Source organism: Cynoglossus semilaevis, chromosome 7 (assembly GCF_000523025.1).
Source record: "Cynoglossus semilaevis isolate Cse_v1.0 chromosome 7, Cse_v1.0, whole genome shotgun sequence".
NCBI classification, from domain to species: domain Eukaryota; kingdom Metazoa; phylum Chordata; class Actinopteri; order Pleuronectiformes; family Cynoglossidae; genus Cynoglossus; species Cynoglossus semilaevis.
The window spans coordinates 2942207-2969727 of record NC_024313.1 but is presented as its reverse complement, the minus strand read 5'-3'; the positions used below and the strand labels follow the sequence as shown (position 1 = coordinate 2969727).

The following is a 27521-nucleotide window of genomic DNA, read 5'->3' as shown; positions in this document are numbered from 1 at the left end:
AAAGGTGTGAAAATCCATTTTAGTAAAAATAGTACGATGATATTACCAATGGCCGTACGCACTATAAAGTCCTACAATGTGAGCAAAAGTCAAAGTATAATGCAGTTATTTAGTATATTTTAGTGTTCAAATCACAGTATATTTACATGTTTGTGTGCAATTAAGAATGTATCACCCATTGTTTTTAATGGATTTAATGGTACTGTGCAATGCTGGGCTCTGCCGTACAGACATTTCTCCACATTTATAGTAAATAGTTCTGGTTTCCAACTAGACAAACATGCTTCACTTCATTTCAGACACAATCATGTCTGAATTCTCATGCACAAATAGTGGCTGCGGGGCAAACGGTGGCTCCTTTTCAATTCCGTTGAAAGCGGTATAATTTCTAATATATAAACAATGCCCCAGTCCTCGTTCACGCTGGTAATATTTGACACTAATCTTGTTATGCGGCCAGAGTTGCTGGCATAGAGCACTGTAGCTTCGCAAAGCGCTAGGTGTTCGCTCTGCGTTTCATTTTCTATTCTATTAATAATGTTTGTACTTTTTCGACTTTTCAGTAGGCAGTTATCATTCAAAACGCTCCGGGCTTATTCTGCTGCTGCTCCTGTTTTCCCATGCTTTTCCGCACCAATAATTCAACCGGGGACCTCGGGCTAAGGATTGAGACACAAATGGAGATGTTAGCCCACAGAGTCATCAAGCAACTTGGCAATAAACTATGGATGGATGGATGGATGGATGGATGGATGGATAGATAGATAGATAGATAGATAGATAGATAGATAGATAGACTTGCCTTCCTTGAGGGCACACAAATTGAAACAGTATGGTCATAGCTCGATCCTTTTGAATGTTTCGAGGTCGGTGCAGATGTGTGGGGTCTGGATAGATAGATAGATAGATAGACTTGCCTTTTGAATGTTTTGAGGTCGGTGCAGATGCGTGGGGTCTGGGTCTTGAATGTTTTCTCCTAATTTACCTGTGCATTTTTCATCTGATTAGGGGGCCACAGAGGGAGCTGAGCAGAAGATGGGCGACACATTAATAAGGTCGGCCGTCCATTACAGAACCACCAATGGAGACAAACACTCACATTCACACTTTGGAATTCCCAGGTGACCTAATCACCAATGTATGGAGTATGCTATAATTGGGGAGAAATGCTAATTTCACTCACAACTGACATCATCTGAACCAAAATCCATGTTCTATGTACCAGGCCTCACTGAGTTCACCTGAGTTAAGGTCAACTGTAGGTCCACTTGTGTTCTTTAAAGCTGACATATGTCCTGCTGTGGTACAACACTGAACGTCTGGACAAAAGAAAAATAAACAAAAATGTTACTACTTCAGTCCAGTGTTACCGGACCAGAGATAAATAGAGGAAACCAGAGCAGAAATAGGATCCTGGTGTTTCCATAACTGGGCCAGACACAGGCTGACATTTGGACACTTGGCAGTGTGGAGAAGTGTTGGGAAGAAGCAGTGACAATTCAATGCACCTGGCCCACTGGGCTACAAAAAGCCTTTTCATCATCGCGGCTGTGGTGACATTTGGAATCCATGTATATTCACGGCTTGACTGACGGTGCCTTAATGTGGGCCACAAGAATGTAAATGTTGACATATCATTTACCACTTTGTCTTGTCTCCCTTTTTTTCTCTCAGTGTAGGGATTTCACCATGAGTGAAAATTTAGAACAATTAACTTACTGACTCACCAGCTGGTAAAATAATAAAATGTTTAATTGATTTAATAGACAGACAAAACATCACTGTTTTAAACATAGCAATTCATGCCATATATTATGATCAATCAAAATAGATAAAATCAAATAATACAAAAGTCCAAATAAAAAAATAAAATAAAAGTGCAGATGGGTTGAATTTTGAAAATGTCCTCCCGTTTATCACGAAATATAAAATTGTTATTCTTACCTCCCTCCTGTTGTTGCACCAGCTCGCCATAATGAGGTGACATTAGCGCCCTCATCTGGCACCCTTTTAGTTTGACAGCATATAAGGTTTTTTTATGATTGCTATCTCGAGGATCATACAAACTTTAAATCCATTAGATGACAGCAGACCCCTGCCGACATTAGCACTGTGTTCATAAATCATCTAACATGAAGACATTAGCACTGTGTTCATAAATCATCGAACATGTATATATTATTAAGCAGGCTCTCTCTACAGGGCGAGCAGATTAAGTGAAGCTGCTCAGAATATTCATAAAATACCATTAAACCATTTTGATGCTCAGCGTGTGAATAACACACCGTTCCAAGTGGATTACCTTTTATTTACCTTCTGTTAAAGCAAATAAGATCGTTTATGTTTCATTCGGCTGTAACCTGCAATGAAAACCGAGTCAGCAGAGTGGTGAGCTATTGCCACCAAGAGGCGGAAGATGTGCGTTGAAGGTTTCTGCAGCAGTATTAGAACCACAATTTGACATTTGAATTACCAAATACCTCGAATATCGCCTCTTTTTGCTCTTTATTTATCAGTCTCTCTCTCACAGGGAAATGTGTTTCATAGTCGGATTAGTCAAGGCTTGTTGTGATGGGAAAAACCACAAACTGGTTCAAAGATGAAAGCGACCGTTCAGACTGCAATTACTGTATAATTACCAGAAGCCACATCTCTGGTGATATGGGCGTGTAAGACATGAGAGAGCTACATATTTGACACACTAATGATGCAGAAGCCTGAATTGTAATTTGGAAAATGAGTTAATGATATGCGCTTTTTTTTCAACATTTCTTCTGGAATTTAAATTCCAGTTACAAAGGTTAGACATAATATGCAATATAACATGACTGCATGAAGTCCAGATTTAAGTAGTCGACCAACAATGGACAAAAACTGCACATGCAACTTTAGAATTAGCAACACAATCCCTAAAATGAATCAAAGGTAAACATAACCAGAAAATAAATAATGGAAAATGTATAATATATACAAATAAAATTGATGATTGAAAACAGCAACGAAACCACATTTTGTCAACTCATATTTGTAGGCCCCATCTAGAATCTTCGCGTTACATCACCTGTAGATTACAGACCTGTACATTACAGACAGTCCCCACTAGAGGGCACCTTTTTCAAGTTTACAAAGCAGGAGAACTGTAGCAGCACATCTGTACACGTTCAACGTCAAACTGCCCCCCTTCTCAAATAAATCTGAAATATTAAACCTTTAAAGTGGTCTCGCTGCTCAGGAAGGTGACAAGTTGGTTTCCGACTCGTTAAAAAAATAAGTTAAAAAAAAAAACTTCCATCAACTTGGTGCTGACAACCGAACTAACTGTTTTAAAACCATTTTATTATATTCAAGAAGACAAAAACAGTGCATCTATGGTGAATGATATATCCACGTAGAGCATGGTCTCATGTTTCCTCAGATGATACAACACTACCGAGAACAATTACATTACCTTGTTCCAGAATGGAGCTGGTCTGTGTGGGTGTGAGCGACTTACTGTAAAAGAAACTCGACTCTATAATAACTAACAGTGGTGGTGGCGGAAGTGGTGGTTGTACTCTGACCCTTCATCATTTCACTTAATTGGCCCTTACAGTCCCGTGGAGGTGCTTGTGTCCTGTCCCTGTCTCAGTCTCAGTCTCCCAGACTTTACTTCACTGAACTAAGAAGCAGCAAGTGTGTGTTTAATTGAGTTTTCATTCTTTGTTGTTTTCTTCCTTTCTTCATTTCATTCTTGTGTTATTTGTATAGTATTAGCATAGTATTAGCATAGTATTAGTTGTGATTAGTTAGTGTGTTCTAGTTTTCAAAAGTTAATAACTGATAATAGTATTAGTAGTCGTAGTCACATAATTGGCATTGTTTGGTGATTATACTGCAGTATATCTTCATTACTCATTATCTTTCTGTTCTATACTTTGTTTGGTGTTTCAAAAAGTATGTTTTATTTAATAGTGACGTCATGAAATATTTTTCACAATATGTAATGCTAATGAGACAAAACAAATACATTCCATAGTTACAAAAAGGGAAGTTCTTGCTTTGTATGTTACTGTGAAAGTATTTACTCGCAGTACAAACGCAGTAGTCTTTGCCAGGCAAAACCAGGAGGAAATAATTTAAAAGGACAGAGGAAAAAACAATAGCTGATGTAATTGGCTAATTTCTCACTGTCCGTCATGCTGACCAATTAAAAATGTCAGTGGGTGGGACCAGTAACTGGAGACTTCATTTTTGCTGCTGGCAGTTTGAGGGAGGGGGAAGTATTGAGTGTTGTTGTCCGTGGCTGTTGGTGAAAGTCCTGCGTGTATGAGCACTCCGGCACTTTTTCTCTGAAAACTGCTAACAACGAGCGACACTCTGGTGAGTTTATGTCGTATTTTGACAACTTTTATTCGTATTTAATGAGCTCTAAAGTCGACTTCGCTTCGTATCGGTGTCGTGCCAAATTGTGCAGCCCGTCAAATCAGTGTCTGTCAAACGAGTTCACATGGGAAGAGATGCCGGGAGGAAGCGCTAATATCTTAGCCAATGTTAGCCTGTTTTAGGAGCTGCAAATAGTTTAGAGGTTGTGAAGCGAACAGCCTGCGTGAGGAGTATCACACACAAAAGTAAGATACACAAAGAGACAAATACACTTTAAGTTTATGTCGTTTCTAAGTTTTTTTTCTTCTTCTGTAGCGTCGCATGCTAAAGGGTTGACTCATGTTACAGTCGGCAAACTCTGTTAAAAAGCAGCAGCACTGAGAGTTCAGCTACAGTACATTGCACATTGTGAACTTGTACATTGTCATTGTGAAAAGCAAAATTATTAAATGAGCTAGCAAACGTTTTACGTTTAAACACATGACTAAATTCAAGCAGTATTACGCTTCTTGCTCATTGTTGGCTGATTGTATCTTATTTGTTAGTTACTATGGTTACATTATAGTAATTATGGCACATACGAGCTAATTTGCTATTTTTGGGTTTCTCCTAGATAACATTTTCTCAGCCAGAAGAAGGCAAATCTTCTGGCTGAGAAAAGTCTGATAACTTTTCTGTAGTTTCTTTTTTCCCCAATTTTCTCTTTTATATGGCTAAAAGTTACCTGTTTGTTAATAGAACTAATGAAAACTACCTTGCAACTTTTTGTTATCGGTTAACATAGTTTAGCTCCATAATCATGGAAAGTTGTACATTGCGAAAGACATGGGTCATTTGTCTGTTTTTTCTTATATATTTAGGGGTATTCAGGCACCCCCTCTTGCATATTCTATTACTGCGTTATAACATTTTAAATTTAGGGTTTTTTTTTTCTGTTGTTTCACCAGATCTGATCTGTGCGCTATATTTCAAGTGTAGCAAGTGTTTTGTGTGATTTCAACAACTGAGTGAGTAATGTGTGTAGCTTTCAGGGTTGGTGTAATGACATTTAACTAATATCTCAATGGCAATCCCAGTGTCACAACAGTACAAAGTCCACCACTTCCTGACAACACCGAAGAGTCCCTTAAGGAGCTGGTGGTGAGAACAGACTCAACGAAGCTGTCTTTTTCTACCTGTTTATTGATGGAAGAGACTGGTTATCTTAGGGTAGTGACAGGTTTCTCTCTCTTTCTCTCTCTCTCTCTTTCTATCACTCTAATTGGTTTTGTAAAACTTTTCTATCACTCTAATTGGTTTTGTAAATTTCCAGACTACAGCAGCTGTGTCTTTCATTTCACCGCTTTACTGTATTTATTCTACCTCATGGGGTATTAGTTGATTACACACTTGTAGAGTATGTCAAACAACTGCTTCACATCACCTGCCCTTTGTAAATTCATTACAACACACCCAAGTAGGAACTGGACATTGATCATCGTTTTTACTATTTTTTTCATAATATCTTCACGGACCAGTATCAGATAATCTTTACAAACAACTATTAGTTAGTTAGCTGTATTGAAGTAAGGCAGTTACTACAGTGGTTGTTAGTCTGTGTGTTCAAACGGTTGGTCAAATCAAAGTTAGTGTGCTCCATCTCTCATCATAACGTTATAACTCCTTTTTCATGCTTTCTGACAAATCTAGTTACTTTATATATATTTACATGATCTAAATTAACAAGATTACATTATGGTACTCTCTGTAATCATGTGTATCATATTATTTCTGCCAGAATCACAAATTCTGGTAGTTGTGAGAGGAATGTGTTTTATTGCCGTTCTTAGTGAACTGAAATGGCGCTCTTTTGTTTGAGAAGACATACAGCAACAGCTGCGTCCCTTAACAACAGTGTGTGTGTCTGTGAGAGTATATGCCAAGCTGTTATTGCAGCATTTCTGGAATGCCGGTTAAATTCAGTGACCTGCAACATACTGTGGTCAGTGCCCTTTTTTGGATGAAACTTGCATGTATATCTTTTGAAACAGGTTAAATGCTTTGCATGATTGGGCATTTATTGAGTTATTTCTTTTTGCCTTTTTGCTTTGTGTAAAGCCCGTATTCCAGTGATCACCTTTAGTGGAGACAAGTTGGTGCAGGCAGGCTGTCTTATTGCCCCCCCAAAGAGAAATGGCAAGTCACTACTACAGGATATGAGAATTAAATATGTTACATTGCAGAACTCCTTTCAAACCAACATCTTTTAACACCTTTTATAGACACATGTTAAATTAGTCAATGCAATAGATATAAACAGTCTTTGTTTTGCAATTAATTTTGTGATATACATTAATTTAAATGGGCTAATTAGCTGTTGTTGAGCCACGTGTGCTCTTTGTGAACTCCGAATGACGTCAGATGTCACGCTGACATCTGTTACAGTTAGTGGGAGAACACAGAAGAGAGCAAAATGATTGCCAGACTTTACAAATGCGTCTTGGCAGAGTTCGAATGTGGTGTACATTGGGTCTTGCACCGTTCACTGTTTGTGCGTAAGACTGAAAAACAGGATATGGCATCTCAAACCCTCCTTAGCGGTGCCTGCTTTTTGCACTGTGGTTTTTAACCTGCTGCATAACAGGTTGCCTGAGGCAAGCAAATGGGGAAAGCCATTGTGTTGCAAGGCATTGTTTTTTATTTGAGCTTGTATAGCTGTGATTAGAAGAAAAAAACAACACGGTAATGAATACATTTACACCAATGTAAGCATCTAAGGTATAATATTATGATATTGTATCTATTATGATATCAAGTATCAGTAACTTTCCTTAGGCTGGCAAGCATTTTTATCCTTCAGCTTCCACAATGGGTAGAATGGATCTTGTGTAGCTTTTGTAATCTCAAACTGAAAATACACAGTGACATCTGCAGTGCGTTCCCTTTTGTCGGCATGAATGAAGAAACATTGTCTTCACCTTTAACCCTAAACCTTTAGTTTGCAAACTGTCCTTTCTTTGAACCCCCCCTTCTGATGTGTGTAACATGATGACCCTCTCCATTATCGTCATGTTACAAAAGGCTTTCTAGGTGCTGAAATGTGCTTCTCTAATCTCTGAACAGACCGGATGCAGGTAACCTGATAGTTCCAGTTCAGCTGTTTGTAAAATCCCAAATTGTACTAAACTTTTCGACAGGACTAAAAACCTGCTTTTCTCATAGACCAAGTGAAATAAAATCACTGATCAATAAAGTAGATGTTAAAATCGAAATGTGTTTGCGTCTCCTGTACTGTGAATTTTCCCATTGTGGGATGAATAAAGGACTTATTTTATCTTAGGGGATCCCGCCCCCCACTTTGGGAACCACAGCAACTATAGTCAGTGGTAGTTTAGTATTGTAGTCAGTTTTAGTTTAGTATCATTGCTGATACTGGTTGTGCCATCTCTTATTGTCAACTATTTAAGACACTTCATCACCGTTTTTCGAATTATGTTAGATTTTTGGGAAAGGGTTTATTTCTTTCTCTTAAGACTGAGCAAGAAAAAAGTAAAAAAAAAAAAAAGACTCAGCTTCAAGCTCACTTAGGTGCTCAGCTTGAACGTTATCAACAACTAATCATTCAGTGGACCATCAGCTACCGCTGAGTCAGCCAATGCTGCCATCTGGGCTGGAACGCAAAACACAGCAGATCTTCCTACTGAAGCCTCACATTTTCCGCTACCAGATTGTGTGCGGGGGAAAAAGTGAAATAAAAAAATGGGGTATAAAATTAAGCTTCAGTTAAATTAATCAAATCATCATTATTTTAAAAATGCTGTTAAAGCATTTTTACCCAAATAGGTCCTTTTAGACATTCATTCATTTTTGCTACACCTGCACTGCACCTGTTCATTATCCTGTCTAGCTACTGCTGTTCCTTTGTGAAAAGGAACAGCTCTAGACAGCGCTCTATTTTCTCTGGCCAGTGTAATTTTAAGTTTTAGACACACACTTTTAATCTTTTTGATCTTTTATAGATAAATTACTTCAATGGAAATAATCAATACCTCTGGCTCTAGTTGTGTTGGAAAGAAATAAGGGAAACTTACAGATTAAAATCATTTACTCATTTAGTCACTTAAGACGCTACAAATGATTCCTCCTTCCTTTCTCATAGTAATAAGCATCTTAAAGCTGAATGGTAGTGGAGTGAGTCGTGTTTTAGATTGACTGCATCTAAAAAAATAGTAGTGTTTTCAGTCACAAGCCAAATGCATGTCACGTTGTTCTGAAGAGCATGGGAAGGAGCCATTATGGGTTTCGGACACATTCCACTCGGCAGCTTCAGTTTCTCACCTTTGTTGTGTATTCTGGTTCACCCTTGTGCTGTCATTACTTATGAGTACATTTAAAAAGGCCCAAAGCCATTGTTGGAAAAAGATCTGTGACTTTCTCACCATGCCACATTGTTGTGAAGAACTAAAGAACAAGGTTATTGTTTTAGCAATGGAAAACTGCATCTGAATTTGGTTTGAAATAGATAACAAAAATGTAATTGTTCTAAAACTCAATTTCACCATAGTTTGATACTTATTAGACAACAATATATTACAGGAAATGTGATGTTTTTTTATTGTCCTTGTGACCCTATTTCCTTTCTCCAAAACACACTCTGTGAATTAAACTGTCCTTTTCAAGTTCCTGTTTTACTCGCAAATATGCACAGTGTGCCTGTCTTTTTCATCTGTCTGTGAGAACAAGTGTGTGTCAAACAGAGCTGCCTTATGACCTGCACACTTCCTGCTCACGTTTCACTTTTTATATTCACATCCTGTCAGCAGGACGGCAGCTCTCTGTGAGTATGTCTCTCATCAGCCACGTTTACCGTATACCTGCTGCTAATGGTAGTAATTATTATTATTATATTAATATTGTGTTTCCTACCTGGTTTTTCCGTGCCTGTATGTAAACCTGATGTGCTCACTGAGAAGTCAGTACGCTAGAGGGGACAAACCTATTTCCTGTGTTATCCTGTCCTGTGTTTTTTTTTTCTCTCTCTCTCTCTTTCCATCAGTCGGTTGCTATCTTCTTCAGATTTTTACTCTGTTTAGTTGATTCAGAGTGAATAAGCTGTTTTCTGCTTCTAAACAAATATCTACAAGCCAATTGGTCTCATAATATTTAAATCTAGTGAAACACAGACTGAGTAAACAGTTGTCGTTATCCAGTTATTATGACGTGGGTAAGATGTAATTCATAAGTATATTCAAATAAATATTTTTAGTCAAATACAGGACTTTTTAGACACGGTTTCTCTCATAGGTTTGAACACAGGTAATAATGATTGCTGTAGTTATTACTTTGCTCCAGTTAGTTTTTTTAAATAACCTGCAAATCCACAAAGAACAAAAATGATAAAGTTTGTCTTCCTGTTTTCTTCAGTTTCTACTTTTTATGTTTTATTTTTACCAGGTTATGGTTATTTCAGGTCTTATGAGTAACAGTAGTTTCTGAAACTTGACAGGCAGGTCACCGGGGCTATTTACAGTAACGGGGACACCACCTTTTTGACTGATTGACATCGGTTGAAAAAAAATGCCTTTCAGGCACAAAGCACCAGTGCAAACAAACATTAGTTATCTAGCATGAGAAACTGAGTGCACTTGATCTTGGACTTGGCTGACAGACTTTTCAATTACAGACTAAAGAACACTTGCAAGGCTACATCTATGGATGGCTTAACTGGATGGCTAATCAGCCATGTCTGCTGTTTTTATTGAACTTTAGTTTGCCACACCTCTGCCTCCCGGAGAAGCAGTCTGGTGGGGCAGATGGCTTGATGCCCTGCCATACACTCTAATTCACGCTAACAGTACTTTCACACAAGTCTGTTACAAGCAGACATGGTTGCCTTTGTGTTAGCGCTGCTGCTGACATGCAGGGTTTTGCAGAACAGAAGTGGCATTGAGCGAAATCGTAGGAGGAATTTTTGCGCCTCGAGTCCCACTCTTTGAATCAATGGCTTCAAGTAGCCAGACAGTCATTCTGCCTCCTCAAACTTTTCTCTACATGGCAACCGCCATCCATTATTTTTCTGCTTGTTTTTAGCTGTTCTCTTTCTTTTTTCTTTTCTTTTTTTACATAGTTGCTTCCTCCTTCCTGCTTTTTATTCTTTGGTGTTGGCATAGGACTAAGTGGGTTTTTGCTATGTGCACTTAGACCCCACCCCAGCCCCTCAGCTCTTCCTTGGCAGCATAATGTGGCCACTGTGGGTGTTTTGTCTTTTTTTTTGCCATTATTACAGTCCTACTCTGTTTCTGCATTAGAGGCCAGATGTGGAGGAATAGTAATAATTTTGTAAGTGTGATATTAGGCAGCAGGCCCAGCTGGCTGAACCACAGGGCACAGTGAACCAGAGCTGAGGTCTGCTGCAGTGAAAACATAGCTCCGACATTTAGTGAGTGAGAAAAAAAAGCACGTGATAGGTGAGTGAAGGCATCACAAGCACTTCACACATTACTTTGTTTTAATTTAGAATTCCTGACTGCTGAAGAGTGCTTCATTGTATGCAACGTGATAAGTTAGCAGTTGGTAAATCAAAACAATGTCCCGTGTTGAGATGTGGAGACAACTGCAAGTAGCACAGTTGAAAGACATCAGTTATACAGCACAGGGGTGTTAGACTGCTATTGTACTGCTGCCGTTGCTGTTGCTGCCGTGCAGGTTTCCACTGAGCCTACCGCTGCTTTGCAGCAGTACCCCACCACCCCCCACCCTGTGTCCATATTAGGACAAAACTCAGCCAGCCCAGCACGCCTTGCTGTCACATTTGCTCCAGCAAACGCAGCTCCAGGGAGACACAGTTTTTCTAACCCAATTTTAAGACCAGTTTTTCTGGCCAGTTAAAACAGCACAACGTTTTTAAAAACGGATGCAAGAAGCCAAGGAGAGTAATGTTGATTTTGTTTAAGTGGCAAAGTGGGACTCATCCAGGGATAATAGCTAATGTGCAAACTACCTTGAGCAGAAATTTCCATCTTGTGGGCACTTCATAGTTCCTAATATTTTTTTATTTTTTAGGGGCCTTGAGGCTAAGTATTCGCATATACTCTCTGTTCACCCTGCTGAGGCTAAGTATTCGCATATACTCTCTGGTCACCCTGCTGTTACTCATGTATATTTTTACACACAAATCATTAGTACACAATTGGTAACACATCGTAACACATTATGGAGATTTCAGACATTTATTCTCATCTTTATTGACTGACTTTATTGCTGTATTCATATGGGAATGACCGTTAGAAAGAACAATACACTTTAAGAGTGGACAGTCAATGGAGGAAGAATGCTGTTTTACTACTGGAAAAAAAAATCAGTTTGGATTTCACCATTGGTAACAGACACTCCAGTTAAACAATTCATATTTGTTTGCCAGACATTTTCCTAGGAATTACCGCACAGAAGTTATTTTAGGTCATTGGTGTGGACTTGGGTTTCCTTTGGTGTACACACAGTTCCACTCAAAGAAAAATGGTTTTGACTTAACACAAGTACTACTGGGCGAGTACAGAGTTTTAACAGAACTGCACATTGATGCCCACAGTGGAGTTTAACAGTTTGGTTTCAGTTATACAATCATGCTGCTTTGGTCTTAGACACTTTCGATTCTATTGGGCAATTAATTCTAGAAAACAGCTTGTAAAAAGAAAAGGCCCAGATCATACCATGAAGTGCCATAATTTTATCATACCACATAATTTAATCATAATCATAATATTTTCACAAGATATTGAATTAGCTCCAGTGTGGTGACAACAATTATTAATTATTAAATTATTCTCTTTTTTTGCTTATTAAATTCTTCTTCTTTTTTTTTTTGCGTTCGTTTAAAAGTAAAAGTAAAAGTAGAACAGATTCAACTCAGCTTTTTAAATGGATTTTATTTTGTTTCCATAGAAGGAAAATGAAACAGCTTATGTTCACTGGCCCTCGCATGATTCTACTTACCTCAACAGCAAATATGACTTCAAATGACTATCATATGCAGCTGGCATTCTGCAAGTATCTCTCACAAAGAAACGTCAACATGAAGTGCACTTTCACTAGCCTAAAAAAGGAACAAAACGTTGACCACATACGTAGTTCGCTACCTGGTTAGTCAGCCTAGCCTGCCCTGAAGTAATAAACTTATTATATTTCCTGAAAGTCTGTTGATTAATCAAAGGTTGCTCTTGTAAATCCGAACCCGCAGTTTTTTCAGAGAAACCCAACAAAGAGATTAAATATTGTGACATTTTTCCTGTGCTATGAAATCAATGCTAAGCTTTAAGCCTGGTGTGTTCTCTGTTTTTTGGCCACTAAACAAAACAAAGCTTGTTTTTGTATTACTCATTGTTGTTGTTTGTGCAATTTGGTGAGCTCAGGAATATTTTTAACATTTTTTTAAATATTCAAATAATATACCACCACGTATAAACCCCATATATTTAACAAGAAATTTAATACAAAATTTTAAAAAGAGACAAATAATATGTATGTGTTTATAAAATGAAAACTTAAATAATATTGTACAGAACAAGACCTGGCATCTGTAGTGTAGGGTAAAATGTCATCATTTGGTCGATTAATTAGAGGTTGATTTGCTGCTGTTTTCTGTCGATTGATAATGTAATTTAGGACGATAGATTGAGGGCTAAATGTAGGAATAAGTTCTATATTGTGCCATTGGCATTCCAACAGCCTTCAGTCTCCTTATGGCCCTACTCATGAGAAGCAGCAGAGACATTAGCATATGAGCTAAAAACATCTGATTACAAACACCACAACATATCTTAGAATCTTGAAACAAAAAATAATTATGTTGTGAACTTTACCACAGCAGCGATTAAGTGGTTTTGTGAATATCCATGCACACCAAAATGATGACACATACTTCAAGAAATTATCATCTGTCTTCAGAAAGGATGTAAACAGTTCTGTATTTGGCAGTCGGGGTGATTTAACCTATATTCAGCCACCATTACTCATGCACACACACATCATGTCTCACAGTAATTGTTTTTCTACTGTAGGACAAGACTCCTGTCATACGAGACAGATGTTCATATGAACATGTTCTCGTTGGTACCGTACATGTAGGCCTGGAGTGGTCTCATCTGGGATTTTTCTACTTACTCTTTACACAAACTCCCCTTGCATGACTGAGAGCCATGTTGGAAATGTGCATTTTCCAGTTGTAGAGCCCATGCTCATTCATGTAAATAATTGATTCCCAGATTCAATCATGAATGTCTGAACATCAACAGCTGTCACGCTATCCCTGGATCGTGCCTAGACAAAAATTTGGTCATTTCCTAAGTTTGGTTTTAAATGTTGAATTTGCAAATTATATACAGTACTGTCCAAAATGATAAACCAAAGAAAATAGTAAAAGAAATCAGCTGACCCCCCCCTTGATGTAATATACATAATTACTTTTGACCAAATCCATTTGACTTAGAAAATCAAACACATAATGTATGTATGCTTTATTTTGTAATATGTGCTTTTAAACATAGATGATACGAAGGGTTTATGATTTATTTAAATATTATGTATTATGAATAAACCCATTTACAGTTACCTAATTTTCTAAGATATCATTCTTAAAAATCAAGTCATAAGCAAACTTTTTTTTGCATATGAGTAAAAGAAAGAAATTGTAGCTCTATTGTTGTTGTAAATTATATAAAACAAAGTATAATGTCCTGATTTTTTTTTTTTTTTTGAGTATTTAAATATAATTACAGTAATGTGATCTTTTTGTTTGTTTGTTCTGTTCTTTGGGTGTGGCACCTTTTCACGAATGTACTGAATGATTCTGTCTGTGAATTTTCTTCCTTCTGGCGTTCTTATCTTCATCCAGCACCTGCATTCTCCTTGCCAGATAGCCGTGAAAGACGCTTCACTGCCTGCTCTTTTTTTTTTTTTTTTTAAACCATGCACTGCGGAAGCACAATGCTTACATATATTAGCACCTTCCTGTCAAATTCATGAACTTCCCTTTTTTGTCTTTTGTCACCAGTGAAGTGGATAGTTTTAGACTTAAGTGCTTTGATGGATGGATTTATTTAGTACAAAACAAGTCAATCAGAAGTAGAGGAGATGAATGAAGTGCCTTACCCCTTCATTGTTATATTAGGTTCATAAAATATGAAGCATCAAATTCATTTTTTTTTCTTTGTTTTTTGTGGCATTGCCAGGTCCCAGGTCCCTATTGTGTACAACACTCCTAGGAAAAAAACCCTCCATAAAACTCAGTATTCTATGAGCAGTCATGTCAGAGGACAAATCAACCTGTTTATATAATCATCTTATTCGATGAATCTAAAGAATTTAATTTAAAAGCAACATTGACAAGTCGTGTTTGGATTTTTATGAACAATGCTAATTTTGTATACAAGTCCCTGGCTGGTTTTGTTTTTTTTTTTTACATGCATTATTACTTCTAACAATACATTCTACGGTGAGACCAGACATCTAATTTTTTAACTCACTATGGGACATATATAAACAGGCCTGTATTATTACCACGATTATGAGTGTTGTTGCTATGGCTCCTGTGGAAAATTCCATTCCCACTTTCACTGGATGTTTCCTGAAAAACATGTTTATTTTTCAGTCGACTGCCTTCATCTATCTCCGCGCTGTCTGGCTCCACCACCTGCCAGGATGAGTGACAGATTTACTGACTGATCACTGAACTGACTGACTGGTTTGTGGCCAGACTGCTTAAGTGTGTGGTCTGTAAACTAAATATGAGCCTTAAGGGGCCAATAAGACGGCGTAATGTGAGGCTGAACTTAGTTAAGTTTGAAATGGAACGAAGACCGTTGGCTCATTCAGTGACTCGAATTCACTGTCACAGAGTTCACACTCCGACCGGACACTCCAACAAACAAACCAGTGGTTGAATGAACCAAATACAGGAGTTGAAGGGAGACAGAGGTAGCTAGTCAGAGAGCAAAGTGATCAAAAAATAATGTTTGTTGATGGAAGAGAGAGCCAAGAGAAGAAAAAAAGATGTGTCATTGTGAAGTGAGTGTGATGGAGAGATGTCTGTCCTCATTAGCACTTGGTCTGTGCTCTCCACATGCTGTTTTGGCAAGTAGATTTTACAGAAGGGTGTGTGGGCTTGGTGTGTGTGTGTGTGCCCTGCATGATGTTGAATTGAGCTCATGTGTCTGGAGCTGTACTGTATAGTAGTGTAACTCAGGTTTCCTTATAAGGAGAAGGCCTTTTTCCATCCGTAGCATCACTACAGTCTTACAGCCTCTGTGTGGTGTGGCAAGTTTCATTTTCTACATTTGTGTGTTGAATATTGTTAACAAGATAAGTACAATTTAGTTGGTCGGTTTGCATATTGTCCGTTGCCCTTTGAGCAGTGAATTTAAACCAAATAATCCTTTATTATTTAAATTTTAGTGTTCGTGCATTATGTTGTCTCTTGTCTGTTCGTTTTTATTTTCTCAGTCCCAGAAAAACTGTCAAATCAAATCCAACTAGCCTATTGTGTGATGTTAACATGCAAATGTTGCGCCCCTTCTAATCATGATAGTCCTGAGGCGCTCCATTATGATTTAGCAGGGATTTTCACACCTTCATTTTCTTTTACCTACTTCCACACCACATATGTGAAACTGGACCAAAGGGCCTGGCAAACGACACGCGGTTACAACAGTGGCTTGTAGTGGTTAAGCCAAAAATGGAACACCTTATCTGTTATCATTCTCATCTTCTGTTTTTGGGCTGTTTTTTTTTTTTTTTTTTCTTAACCAATATGCTATGCGCTCTACACCTCTTCCTCATTTTCTTCATTTCTTTGTCTTCATAGAATTTTGAGGTGACCTTGACTATCTAAACGTTGCTTTTCTATTTAATTAGACGGGTAATTTTAACTTCAAATTCACAGTTGAATTGAGGCAGGATTGTATTTGGACTATACAAATAAAATTGACGTGACTTCACTTAGCTTAATTCCTGGCATTTGCATTTCACACTGTAAGTGACCGGCACCATCCTTGCAGATGAACCAAGACAGACCAGTGTTTGCTTGTTTGGTCCTGAAGCAGGCTGTCCTAGGAAATGAACTCTGGTCTGCTTCTTAGTGGACCAAAATGGCTCTAGTCTAGTAATTGGTTCCAGAATTGATACTTTCTCTTTAGTGTAGTTTCAGGGTTTAACAGTTGATGTTTGTTTGTTTACAATGATAACAGATAGATAGTGTAAGTGCATATTCTACAGTCTACTGTAAATAGCTCTACATTTTACATGACACCAAACGTTCACATGTTCACTTTCTTGTTTGCCTGAGATTATCATCTATTTATTCATTTATTTGCCCTCACCCACTCACCCCTAAGAGGAAGTGCGGAACAGTATGTCCCTGTGACCATTAACAGCCACAGTTTGTCAAAGGACATTTGATACTTCAGTGAACAGGCAGCAGACAGAAGTTTAATCAGCTTCATTCTGAATATAACTACGGGGCTTACATTTCACTGTTGAATTATTAAAGGGTTTTTTTTATCATGTTTTGTAGTTTGCTTGTACCTTAGGAAAAAAAGCAGTTGATGTTGGTGAAACTGGATACACTGTGCAAACGTTTGAGAGATTCTAATCAAAAACGTTTAAAAAAAAAAATTGCATGTTGACATTAACGTTTTTTTTTTATTTTTATCTCCCATTTTAGAGACAAAGACGAAACGGATGATATAGAAAACAAACAAACGGCTGCCATAAGAGAAGGTACGCGAAACACACACAAATGTCACCTTACTTCAAAAAGTTGGGGGGGACGGAGAGGGGATTAAAGCTTATGTCTTTGTGTTTGTATTAGAGTACACTTTAAGCTGTTGTCAAAGTACAGCAGACCAGCAACAATGCTGTGGTTAAGGTGATTACAGGAGAGATTAGCCTTTCTACACTTAGGCTTTTCCTACTTTCCATATTGTTTTCCACTTCTGTTTTTAGAGCTGTTGCACATAATAAGCCCAACTTTTGTAATTACTTCTCTACAGGCAAGAGGAAAGTTTCTCTAACATTTTTATACCACGTACCTCAAGATATAACAGGCCATACTAAAGTTTCGGTATTTGTTAAATGAAACATCAATTCATTAAATTTAACTACATGTGATGAATGCTGCTCAAAGCCTCTGGCGACCAACACTACTTGACCAGAAATAAATCTGTGATCTTTTTTTTTCTTTGTGGACAAATTGACAAAAAGGTTTCTCTGAACATAAAGCAGAAACTCCCTCTGGGATTTCCCAATAAACAAACTAAAACAGTCTGACAAACATGTTGACATTTTCCCCCACATTGGATTTGGTTTCATACCAGTTTCTCTCACGTGTTCTGTAAATTAGCTTCCTATTCAAACATGCATATTTTTGTTGCTAGGGTTATTTTTGAATTGTGTGGGTTGCTGATTGGATAAGAGAGCAGTGCTATGTCAAATACTTTTCTTTTTTTTTTTGTCATTGGCAGTGCTATGTCAAATACTTTTCTTTTCTTTTTTTTTGTCATCGTTTGATTCGATTTTATAACATTTTTACAAAATTTCAGTTACAAATAATCATCCCTCAGATAAGAAAGTAGCACGGCAGGTGAAATTGAAAGACACCAGTCATGATACTGTAGCAAATCAATCAACAAAGGATCCTTTGTTCTACAGAAAGATCAATCTTGGTGATGACGTGGAGGCTTTTGGACATTTGGCCAGTATGTTTTTACATTGTCCATTTTTCCCCTTTCTTATTATTTGCATCTTCAAGAGGAAGGGTTTAATTTTGCTCGCCAGACATGTGGTTATTATAGAGGAACTGTGCAGAGAAGAAAATTCCCTGCAGCGTTTTTCCTTCCCTACATGCCATCGTGGTACAAGAGAAAAAAAGATGTGAAAGTTCCACATAACTGAGTAACGTTTTGGAAGCTTACGTCAGTGATGTAAATACAGGAATTAATTCAGTTGTACACAACAACATTGCAAGTACTAAATAGACGTTAGCCAGTGGTCCGTCTGCACATGCTCTGATGAACTCTAATGTGACAACTTGTTTGTTAATGTTGATTACAATAATAATTATAATAATAATTAGAACCTTTATTTCCTCATTATCTAATTATAATAATAATTAGAACCTTTATATCCATTTTCATATCCATTACAAGCCGTAACTTTTAAATCTTGCTCAGATTAGTTTGCTGTGGTTGTTCAAATTAATGACTCCTTTTTACATTTGAATCTAAAATAATGGTTAAATCGTTAAAAAAAAAATAAAACAACTTACAGCCGCAGCAAAATGTGCGTTTGAATATCTCAATTTTCATTTGCATTTCCAGCTTCTCTGGAGTCAATTTGCCTTCATCGTTCTGAGGAGCTCAGAATTAAAACAGCTCAATTGTGAACACCAACATTTGACGTAGACTGTCCAAAGTGTTCACAGAGAGTGATCTGTTATATTTACACGTATGCGTACAGCATGAACATATACTATGGTTTAGGTGGGTGTACTCTGTTATTAGCACTGCTTGTATTACATACATGCACACTGGTGCTGTTAGAGCTATAATGGGCTACAGGCTATAAAAAGATAATGTGTATATGTGGCCACATTTTATCAGTTGTTTTTTTGTTATATTATCATTAGGGGTGTGTCTAGGCAAGAATATGACGATACAATACGGATCAGTGCAATATACTCTGATACTATAGGCGCGACGGTATATTGATTTTATTTTTTAACAATTTAATTATAAGAAAAGCAAATTAAAATGACCCAACGCTATGAATATTTGCATGTTAATTGTTATTAATATAGTGTTGTAGATTATCAATACGTTACTATAAAACGAAATATGGGGATATTTCAGTGTATTTATATTTTCTTGGATCATAGCCATATAAAAACCACAAAAAAAGTCCAAGGGACATCCAGTGGAGATGTTCAGCAGTACCACTTGTCACTGTTTTTTTTTTTTTTTTTTTTTAGTAAACTCAGTGTTAACAAGCAACAGTGGTTTGAGTGAGAGAGTGAAGGCGCTAAAGTTGTAGCCGCAGGTTAACATTCACAAAAAGAAATCCAGCTGCTGCATCACATGTCCCAACATGAAATCTGTACAATGCAGTCAGTATACTGCCACTGTAATGTAAAAAAGAATAGGAATAATGATCTGCAGTGCCCCCTGCTGGTGCATGCACGGTATCTAAAGCAGCCTAATGTAATAGTATGCTAAACTCCACAGCATTGACAGTTCCATGTGGACTTTAATGTACTGGGCATAATAATTAAAAGGTGGAGCACAATGAGGATTTTGCAGCCAGTTGTTGAGAGGATCAGGATGTGATTATCACATGTACACTGCAGTACACTTTCGCAGTCTGTATGGTGTGAATAAAGTGTGTATTGTTGTGTGTCGTTATAATCCAGAATATATACAATCCAGAATATGTATATAATAGAAGTATATACATGCATACCTCACATACTGTGATGTCAAAACTTCTGTTGAGGTTGAGGTTGAGATGATGGTGAGTTTCTGACCTCCTTTACACACAGGGGCTCTAGACCACACATGGCCAACCCGTGGCTCATGCACCTTTCGGTTTCATGCGGCTCTTACGTTCGTGTCAGGCCAACCCGTGGCTCATGCAGCTTTCGTGTCGAATTTTATGTTTTATGTTTTGTTTTTGTTTTTTAACACTACGTAAATTGCATGCAGAGGGGGCGTTGACACAAATGAAAACCCAGTTGCCCAGATGTAAACATGTACACAGGAAGTTTTAACAGTGTAGGAGAGTTTTATTTTATTTTTATTTTTATTAAGGGTTGGGGCAGTTCACATGTGTCCATGTATATCATGTGGTTCTTTGCAGCAACACAGTAAAAATGTTGGCTCTTAGCCTCTGACTGGTGGTCCACCCCTGCTCTAGAGTCTAGACATTCCTTAAAAAACAGTGACCTCTCCTCAAGTGTTTTCCCTAAATAAAAGCGTTATTCAGAATGTAGCCAAAGTTGAACATTTATGTCTCAAATCTGAGTTCACATGGACTAATATAATCATTTATTCAAGTTGTTGCATCACTGCCACCTATTTTTGACTGCTGAATATTTCCACCAAGAAACCACCAGTAACAACTGAACAAAGTTCCAAGGTGTGGCTTGTATATTGTACAGCAGAACATTTGTCTTTGTCTTTTTTTTAACCACTGTATTTTGATCATCAGGTTTGCTGGAATGGGTAACCTGCTAAAAGTCCTAACAAGAGAAATAGAGAACTATCCACACTTTTTCCTGGACTTTGAAAGTAAGTCTGGCCAAGAAATGGGACGAAGGAAGAAAAGATAAACGGGGCGGTGTCAAACCACCTCGGCTGTTTCCTTTCTGTAAACCAGGTCCGGGCTCCTGATGACGCAGTCATGGAGGAGTCTGCTCCTGCTCCCATCTTTTCTACTTCACTTTTCTTTCTTCTTCCTCTCAGTAATGACCTTCTCTTTCGCCGATCCGATCTTCCTCTTTTTTTCAAGTACCCTCTATTTGATGACGTTCTAACCTCACACACACACACACTTCTTTCTTTTCTTTTCTGTTTTGTTTGTCTCTTACAGAAACCAAATGGGGAATCTGTTAAAAGTGCTCACTTGCACAGAGCTTGAACAGGGGCCCAACTTTTTCCTTGACTTTGAAAGTGAGAAAAGCCTCTCTCTGTCCGTCTGTTAGGTCAACCCACCTATCCCCAAAATAGATTCTAGTTTCCTTTGGTCAGGGGTCAGCTTATTAAACTCAACATTAATCAGTCGATATAATTCACAAATAATTTCTGTCTGTATTTAAAAAAAACAAAACAACAGTTTTGCAAGAAAGATGAAGCTGACCCTTGACCTTTACGGCCTGTCATTACTAACCCTGCATGACCCTGTACATTTACATACAACCAGGCACATTTGCTGATTCAGTATGATGTAGTTACAAAAGTATCAGTGGTTATTTTCTGTTGTAGCCCCATGGTCTGACCTGGTCTGTAGTTCTCTGTGATGTAGTTAGCACTAGTTCTTGTTAAACACCTGTGATGGTTATTTTGCATAGACATAAAATCTGCTGCAAAACCATTCTTCCACACATACCATGGGCTTTCAGCTCTTTTTAAAACACGACAAATAAATCTAATCTGGTCTTTTTTGTCAAAACCACCCACACAAACTAACACAATACGCCTCCGCTGTGGCATTTCAGCCGCACTCACAATGTAGCCAGCCCAGGCTTTGTTTACCCGGCAAAAGAGGAAACGATGGGTGTGTAACGGTTTTGAAATGCAAAACAGGCTGAGCCTACACACACTGTAACGGTTTTGAAATGCAAAACAGGCCGAGCCTACACACACAGAGAGAGTGATAATGTCAGTAATGCTCTATATGGGTTTGTGATGGACAGAGCTTATATTATGCCTACACAACAAAATTATATAACATAACAAATACAGTATTGTAGGTATGGCAAAGCCAGGAAATATAAGTTGGCCTTTAATCGCAGAGACCTCCAGCATAAATACCAAAGTTCCATACAGACGTTTGTTTCATTATGAGTAACCTGTGTTGATGTGATGTTTACACATCGTTCTGTTATTGTGATTTCACATCAGCGGAACGTAAATCTGCAGTCCTGCAAAATAACATAAGACAAGAAAATCCGATGTGATTGTGTAAAAAAACAAAAACAAATGCTATGTTTACAGATCTGCTGTTACCATGTGTTTATTCACAAGCTGTGTGTGTATGTTTCTCTCTCAGATGCCCAGCCGACAGAAGGTGAGCGAGATGTGTGGAACCAGGTGAATTCAGTCCTGCAGGACTCTGAGAGCATCCTGACAGCTCTGCAGGCGTACAAAGGCGCAGGCCAGGAAATCAGAGATGTAAGGAATTAGAAAACGTCAGAGAAACAAAAAATTAGCCAACTGTAGAGGGTTGTTTTTTTGGTTTGTTTTTTCTTCCTAATTTATGTCTGAAATAAAATTATGTAATAAATGAATAATTAATATTCTATGTTGTTTTTTTGTTTTTTTTCTTTCTGCAGGCTATTCAAAATCCAAGTGACCTCATGTTGCAGGAACAAGCCTGGAATTCAGTCTGCCCACTGGTCATCAAACTCAAACAATTCTACAGCTTCTCTCTTAGACTTGGTATGGGTACAATTTTTTTTTTTTTTAATTTTTTGTCAAAATCCTAATTTAGCATCTGATTTTTGGTCAGATGTTTAAAAACTAAAATTGAAAATTTTTGGAAAAATATTTTTCAAAAAAGTGTCTTGTCTGCATGTTTCTCATCAAATCGAAGCATTTTAAGAATGTTTTTTTTTTGTTTTTTTTTTTTAGGAAAAAAAATGTTGCAATTCTTTGGTAAAATCTGAAAAAAAAATGTTGCAATTCTTCGGTAAAATCCTAATTTAGCATGTCCTTTTTGGTCAGATGTTGAAATTTTTTTTTTATTTTTGGGCAAATATTTTAATATAAGAATTGCTCAATTTTTTACTGTATTCTTACACTGAAATCAGATGTTGAATTTTTTTTTTTTTTTTGGGCAAGTATTTTAATATAAGAATTACTCATTTTTTACTGTATTCTTACACTCAAGGTAATGTGTGGGCATCTCATGTATTGTTTGCAGAGGAGGCCTTGAAGAGTTTACTGCAGTGTCTGACGTGTGCGCCCTTCACGCCCACCCAGCATCTGGAGAAAGAGCAGGCATTGGCCAAACAGTTTGCGGAGATCCTTCATTTTACTCTACGCTTTGATGAGCTCAAGGTCTGCTATGACGAATGAAGGGATTCGCTCTATAACAAACATCTAGTTCATGTCCAACTGAAGCAGTGACGCAATAAAGCAGTGGGGTTTGTTTTTTTTTTCCCTTCAGATGAGAATTCCTGCCATCCAGAATGACTTCAGCTACTACAGAAGAACTATCAGCCGAAACCGAATAAACAACATGAATGTGAGTTCCCACAAATTATACTATTTAAGTTGCTATAAATACATATATTCCTTCAATTTAATCATGACATTAAGTATTATGCTGCACGCACATGTGTAAATATAACAAACCACTCTCTGTGACACGTAATGTCATTGGTGACCTCTGTATGTGCTTTAACAAATGCTAACAAATCTCAAATGAGAATTAAAACCTAAAGTTTAGTAACTTATATATATATATATGTATGTGTATGTATGTATGTGTGTATATATATATATATATATATATGTATGTATATGGGTATGTGTATGTATATATATATATGTATGTATATGGATATGTGTATGTATGTGTGTGTATATCTATATATAAAATTATAATTATAGGTTGAGTGGTGTAAATGTGGAACAGTTTCATTCCCACTGACCACATTCGTCTCTGTAGGGTAATGGGAATTTCTAAACAGTTATTACAAGAAAAGAAAAATCCCTCCACACTTCCCATTTTCCATTTAGTTTCTGTTTCTGTTTAAGTCTAATAACCCTAATCTGTCATTTGCGTGTGGGTTTTTCCTCTTCACCTGCAGTTGGACATTGAGAGTGAAGTGAACAATGAGATGGCCAATAGGATGTCGCTGTTCTACGCTGAGGCCACACCCATGCTGAAAACACTCAGCACTGCAACCACAAACTTTGTGACTGAGGTGTGTTTAACCGTTAAACCGTTGTTGCACCCTGAAGCTGCTGAGATGTATGTAAGAGTCTGACATCAGTGTTCTAATGTCATTGACACGATTGGATTTCTTTTTTTTTTTTTCTTTTTTTTTACACACAACATTCCATGTGATAGCTTCACTAGCTTACCTTAATATTACAATATTGTAAATGTGTTTTATCCTCAAAAGGAGCTTACTAGTATATTTATCTGGAATGCATTTGACTTTTAATGAGTCGGGCAGATCATGAGATTATTGTCGGCAAATGTGGCCTAGTAATTAAAGCAGCCCATATTCTAAGGATTCAAAAAGTCCTTCAACAGCATGTACACTTCAATGGAATTTTTTTTTTCTTTATAACAAGCCATACAAGAAATGCTTCAACAATGTTAAAATGACAAATAAATGCATAACTTGCTGGTTTTTGGGTTTGTTTTTATTCTTCAGAACAAGACTCTTCCACTGGAGAACACGACAGATTGTCTGAGCACCATGGCCAGCGTCTGTAAAGTCATGTTGGAGACACCGTGAGTTAACAAGATTTGCCAAAGAAAAGATACAAAACACTTCATAAATTCATTTTTTTCCATTATGCTCCAGTGGCTTCTCAAATCCTAATCTGTAACTCCTAATTTTGTTGTGTTCCCAGAGATTACTCGAGTCGTTTCAACAGCGAGGACACGGTCTTGTTCTGCATGAGAGTCATGGTCGGGGTCATCATCCTCTATGACCACGTCCACCCCAACGGCGCCTTCAACAAGTCCTCCAAAATAGATGTAAAGCAGACATGTTCAAACCAATCCTCACACAACACAGCTTTGAGTATTGTTGTTTTTTCACTTTACTGAATCGTGGACTCTGATCGTTTCAGATGAAAGGCTGCATCAAAGTCCTAAAGGACCAGCCAGCAGACAAGGTAGAAGGCCTCCTGAATGCCCTCAAGTAAGTTTCCACCCTTGTGCACTTGTTTCACGCTGACATTAGCAAGTATTGGAGAATAAACCTCCAGAAAAAATGTAAAGATTTATACAACCACATTCAGTTTGAATTTTATTTTTTTATTCAGATTCACCACAAAACACCTGAACGATGAGTCCACTCCAAAAAACATCCGGACAATGCTTCATTAATAACTGTTCTTTTTTTTTTTCTTTTTTTTTTAATAAAAACAAAAAAATCTATAAATATGTATGAAGAGGATCAATGTTCTGACCTCAGATAAGATGTAAATGTTTACATTATTTAAAAGACTTGATGTTCATACTTGTAAACGTGTCTATATGCATAGTCATTCCCTTCATGTTGTTGAAACCTGAACACAAAATTAAAGATTGTATTCAGGAAAAAAAGATTGAGGATCAGCCTTCCAAAGAAAAATGACACTTGCATGTTGCAGGTGTCATTTTGAAATAAACGCAGCAGCACAAAAAAATGCGAGATTTTCCTATTGTTTAACGTCGCATGAAAGGTTTCTAAAATGTTTATATTCAAGTAAATCTGTCCAGAATCAAAGGCACCAAAAAATATCAGACAATGTTAAATGGAGGGGCTAAGTATTAGGGGTGGGTACAGGATGGACTGGTTTGATTCAAGTGTTTTCTTTATCATTATTATTATTTTTTACTTCTGCATTTGTATATGTTTTCTTACCCTTTTTGCAGCTAATTGGAAACATACATCAGTGACAAAAAAAAAAAAATCTTTCAAGCGCTCATCAAGTACACCCCCGTTTAGTCTTAGTTTCCTCAGGTTGATCTCAAAATCCAGTCCACAGTTCACTGTATGATAGTGTCAATGTGTGTGTTTGTGTGTGTTTGAAGTGGATTTTTGTTTTACTAAATAAATACCAAAAATGTTTGTCCTGCAAATAAGTGAGTGATCTGTTTGGAATATGGACTACGATTATTTTTTTTTTTTCTTTCTTGACAATGTTTGGGTGGTTTTCGTTGACCAAAGATGGTTAGGACACCGTCTCATTATAATATATACTAACAAGAAACTTGTGTGTCTTTGCATTTAAGAAGCTGCTTTCAAAGACGTTGCCATCAACATTTGAATTCTGAAAAATCTAAACACCGTAATTTCTGAGATTTGTTTATCGAAATGAGTATTTCCATCCCTAAACACTGATGGTTTACAAAACTCTCAGACCTCACTAATTCTCATGTTCTTTGGGGACGAACTTTAATGATAGTTCAAGTGTAATCAATGTATTTGTATTTTTTGAAAAAAACTAACTGTATTGACATTACTGATTACCGCTGCTCCTTATCTGCAACACCTTCGTGTACTGCGACGTTGTTTTCTTTTATGGTGGTTTCACTTTGTAAACCGTTACACGACTGAGGACATATTTAAAAAGCCACAGTTGAATTCAGAGGTTCTCTCTCATTCTTTAGTCCATGAAAATTTTAAAAAATCCTCCCTTGGAAACTGTCAAAAAGAAACGTTTCACATGTGAAGTATTGTAGATTTTTTAGCTCGCTGTTCTTTTCAAACTTCATTCGTTGCGTATTATGTACGATTATGTTGTATCATTAGGTCAAATACAGATTGTATTCTTCTTAACGGTAATTTTGAAGATTGTGCTTTGTGAGTGTTTATTTCTCAATGAATTGAGCGGGTGCTAAAACCTGCAGTGGCCCACAGGCCCGCCTTTGAGAACCACTCATCTAGAAAAGCTTTGAAGACATGTCCACACGAGATTTTTCTTCCGTTTTTACCACACAGTCTGTTATCATGATATCTCCAGCGCTGACATCACACTGTCATCACTCTGTGAAGCTGTTAATACTTAACCTGTGAAGACAAGTACTCACTGTACAGTACCACACACACACACTCCTAAATACAGTCTGATGGTTTCCATTCATTTAAGTCATGTATTTGATCCTGTCGTATTTAGTAATATATATATTTGCGTGCATGTGTGTCTGGCAGAGTGTGATCTGAAACAAATCTTCTGTCATGATTGATGGACAAAAGGTTCCATTTTGTTCTTTGAAATGCTACTGTTTGTCAGATATGTTATGATGAAAAAAAAAACTTCTCTTTTTTTTGTTTTTTTTTGTTTGTTTTTAACTGACAGATATTGTATTCTTTTTGGAGATCAGACTGTTTATAGAAATACTGTAGCTTTGAGTTTGTATTGCATTCTGAAGAGGAGGTGTTAATTGGATAATAAAGGTGGTACATTTTTATGCACTTTTTTTCTTCTTCAAATGCTAAAAATGTTGCTGTTTGGAATCAGGAACACTTTATTGACAGGTAGATTAATAGCACAAATATATGACTTGGCAGCATGTTTTGCAGCATAAACTTGCATTTAGAGGCATTTCTGGGACTTTTTCTCTTTTTTCTTTTTTTGTGACAGTTAATCTATAATCTTACAAATTTTTGGTCATATTTTCACATGTTCAGATATAATGTTTTTTGAAGTTTTTCAACGATGGTAAGGCTATAATAAGGCATG

The 27521-nt window shown here is 37.2% G+C and overlaps 1 protein-coding gene across 3 annotated transcripts; it reads left to right on the top strand.

Moving 5' to 3' along the window:
* Positions 1-4206: 4206 nt before the first annotated feature.
* On the top strand, positions 4207-26269 carry fam49a (family with sequence similarity 49 member A). 3 transcript variants are annotated; one of them, XM_008312794.3, is made up of 12 exons: positions 4207-4359; positions 17057-17112; positions 20596-20675; positions 22156-22277; positions 22439-22544; positions 23029-23165; positions 23275-23352; positions 23921-24037; positions 24497-24576; positions 24699-24825; positions 24921-24991; positions 25116-26269. In XM_008312794.3, the coding sequence occupies exons 3-12, from the start codon at positions 20606-20608 to the stop codon at positions 25177-25179; spliced, it is 972 nt and encodes a 323-aa protein (XP_008311016.1). In that variant the 5' UTR covers positions 4207-4359; positions 17057-17112; positions 20596-20605; the 3' UTR covers positions 25180-26269. The 3 variants fall into 3 exon arrangements, with proteins under 3 accessions (XP_008311016.1, XP_016889077.1, XP_024912781.1); XM_017033588.2 differs by lacking the exon at positions 4207-4359 and adding an exon at positions 9076-9178; XM_025057013.1 differs by lacking the exons at positions 4207-4359; positions 17057-17112; positions 20596-20675 and adding an exon at positions 20708-21056.
* Positions 26270-27521: the final 1252 nt, after the last annotated feature.

What these genes read in the sequence shown, in the direction of transcription:
- fam49a (XM_025057013.1), top strand. Translation starts at nt 20,984, where the DNA reads ATGGGGAATCTGTTAAAAGTGCTCACTTGCACAGAGCTTGAACAGGGG. An exon ending in CAGCTTCTCTCTTAGACTTG is followed by an intron (nt 22,545 to 23,028) that starts GTATGGGTACAA and finishes TATTGTTTGCAG; the next exon opens with AGGAGGCCTTGAAGAGTTTA. An exon ending in ACCGAATAAACAACATGAAT is followed by an intron (nt 23,353 to 23,920) that starts GTGAGTTCCCAC and finishes CTTCACCTGCAG; the next exon opens with TTGGACATTGAGAGTGAAGT.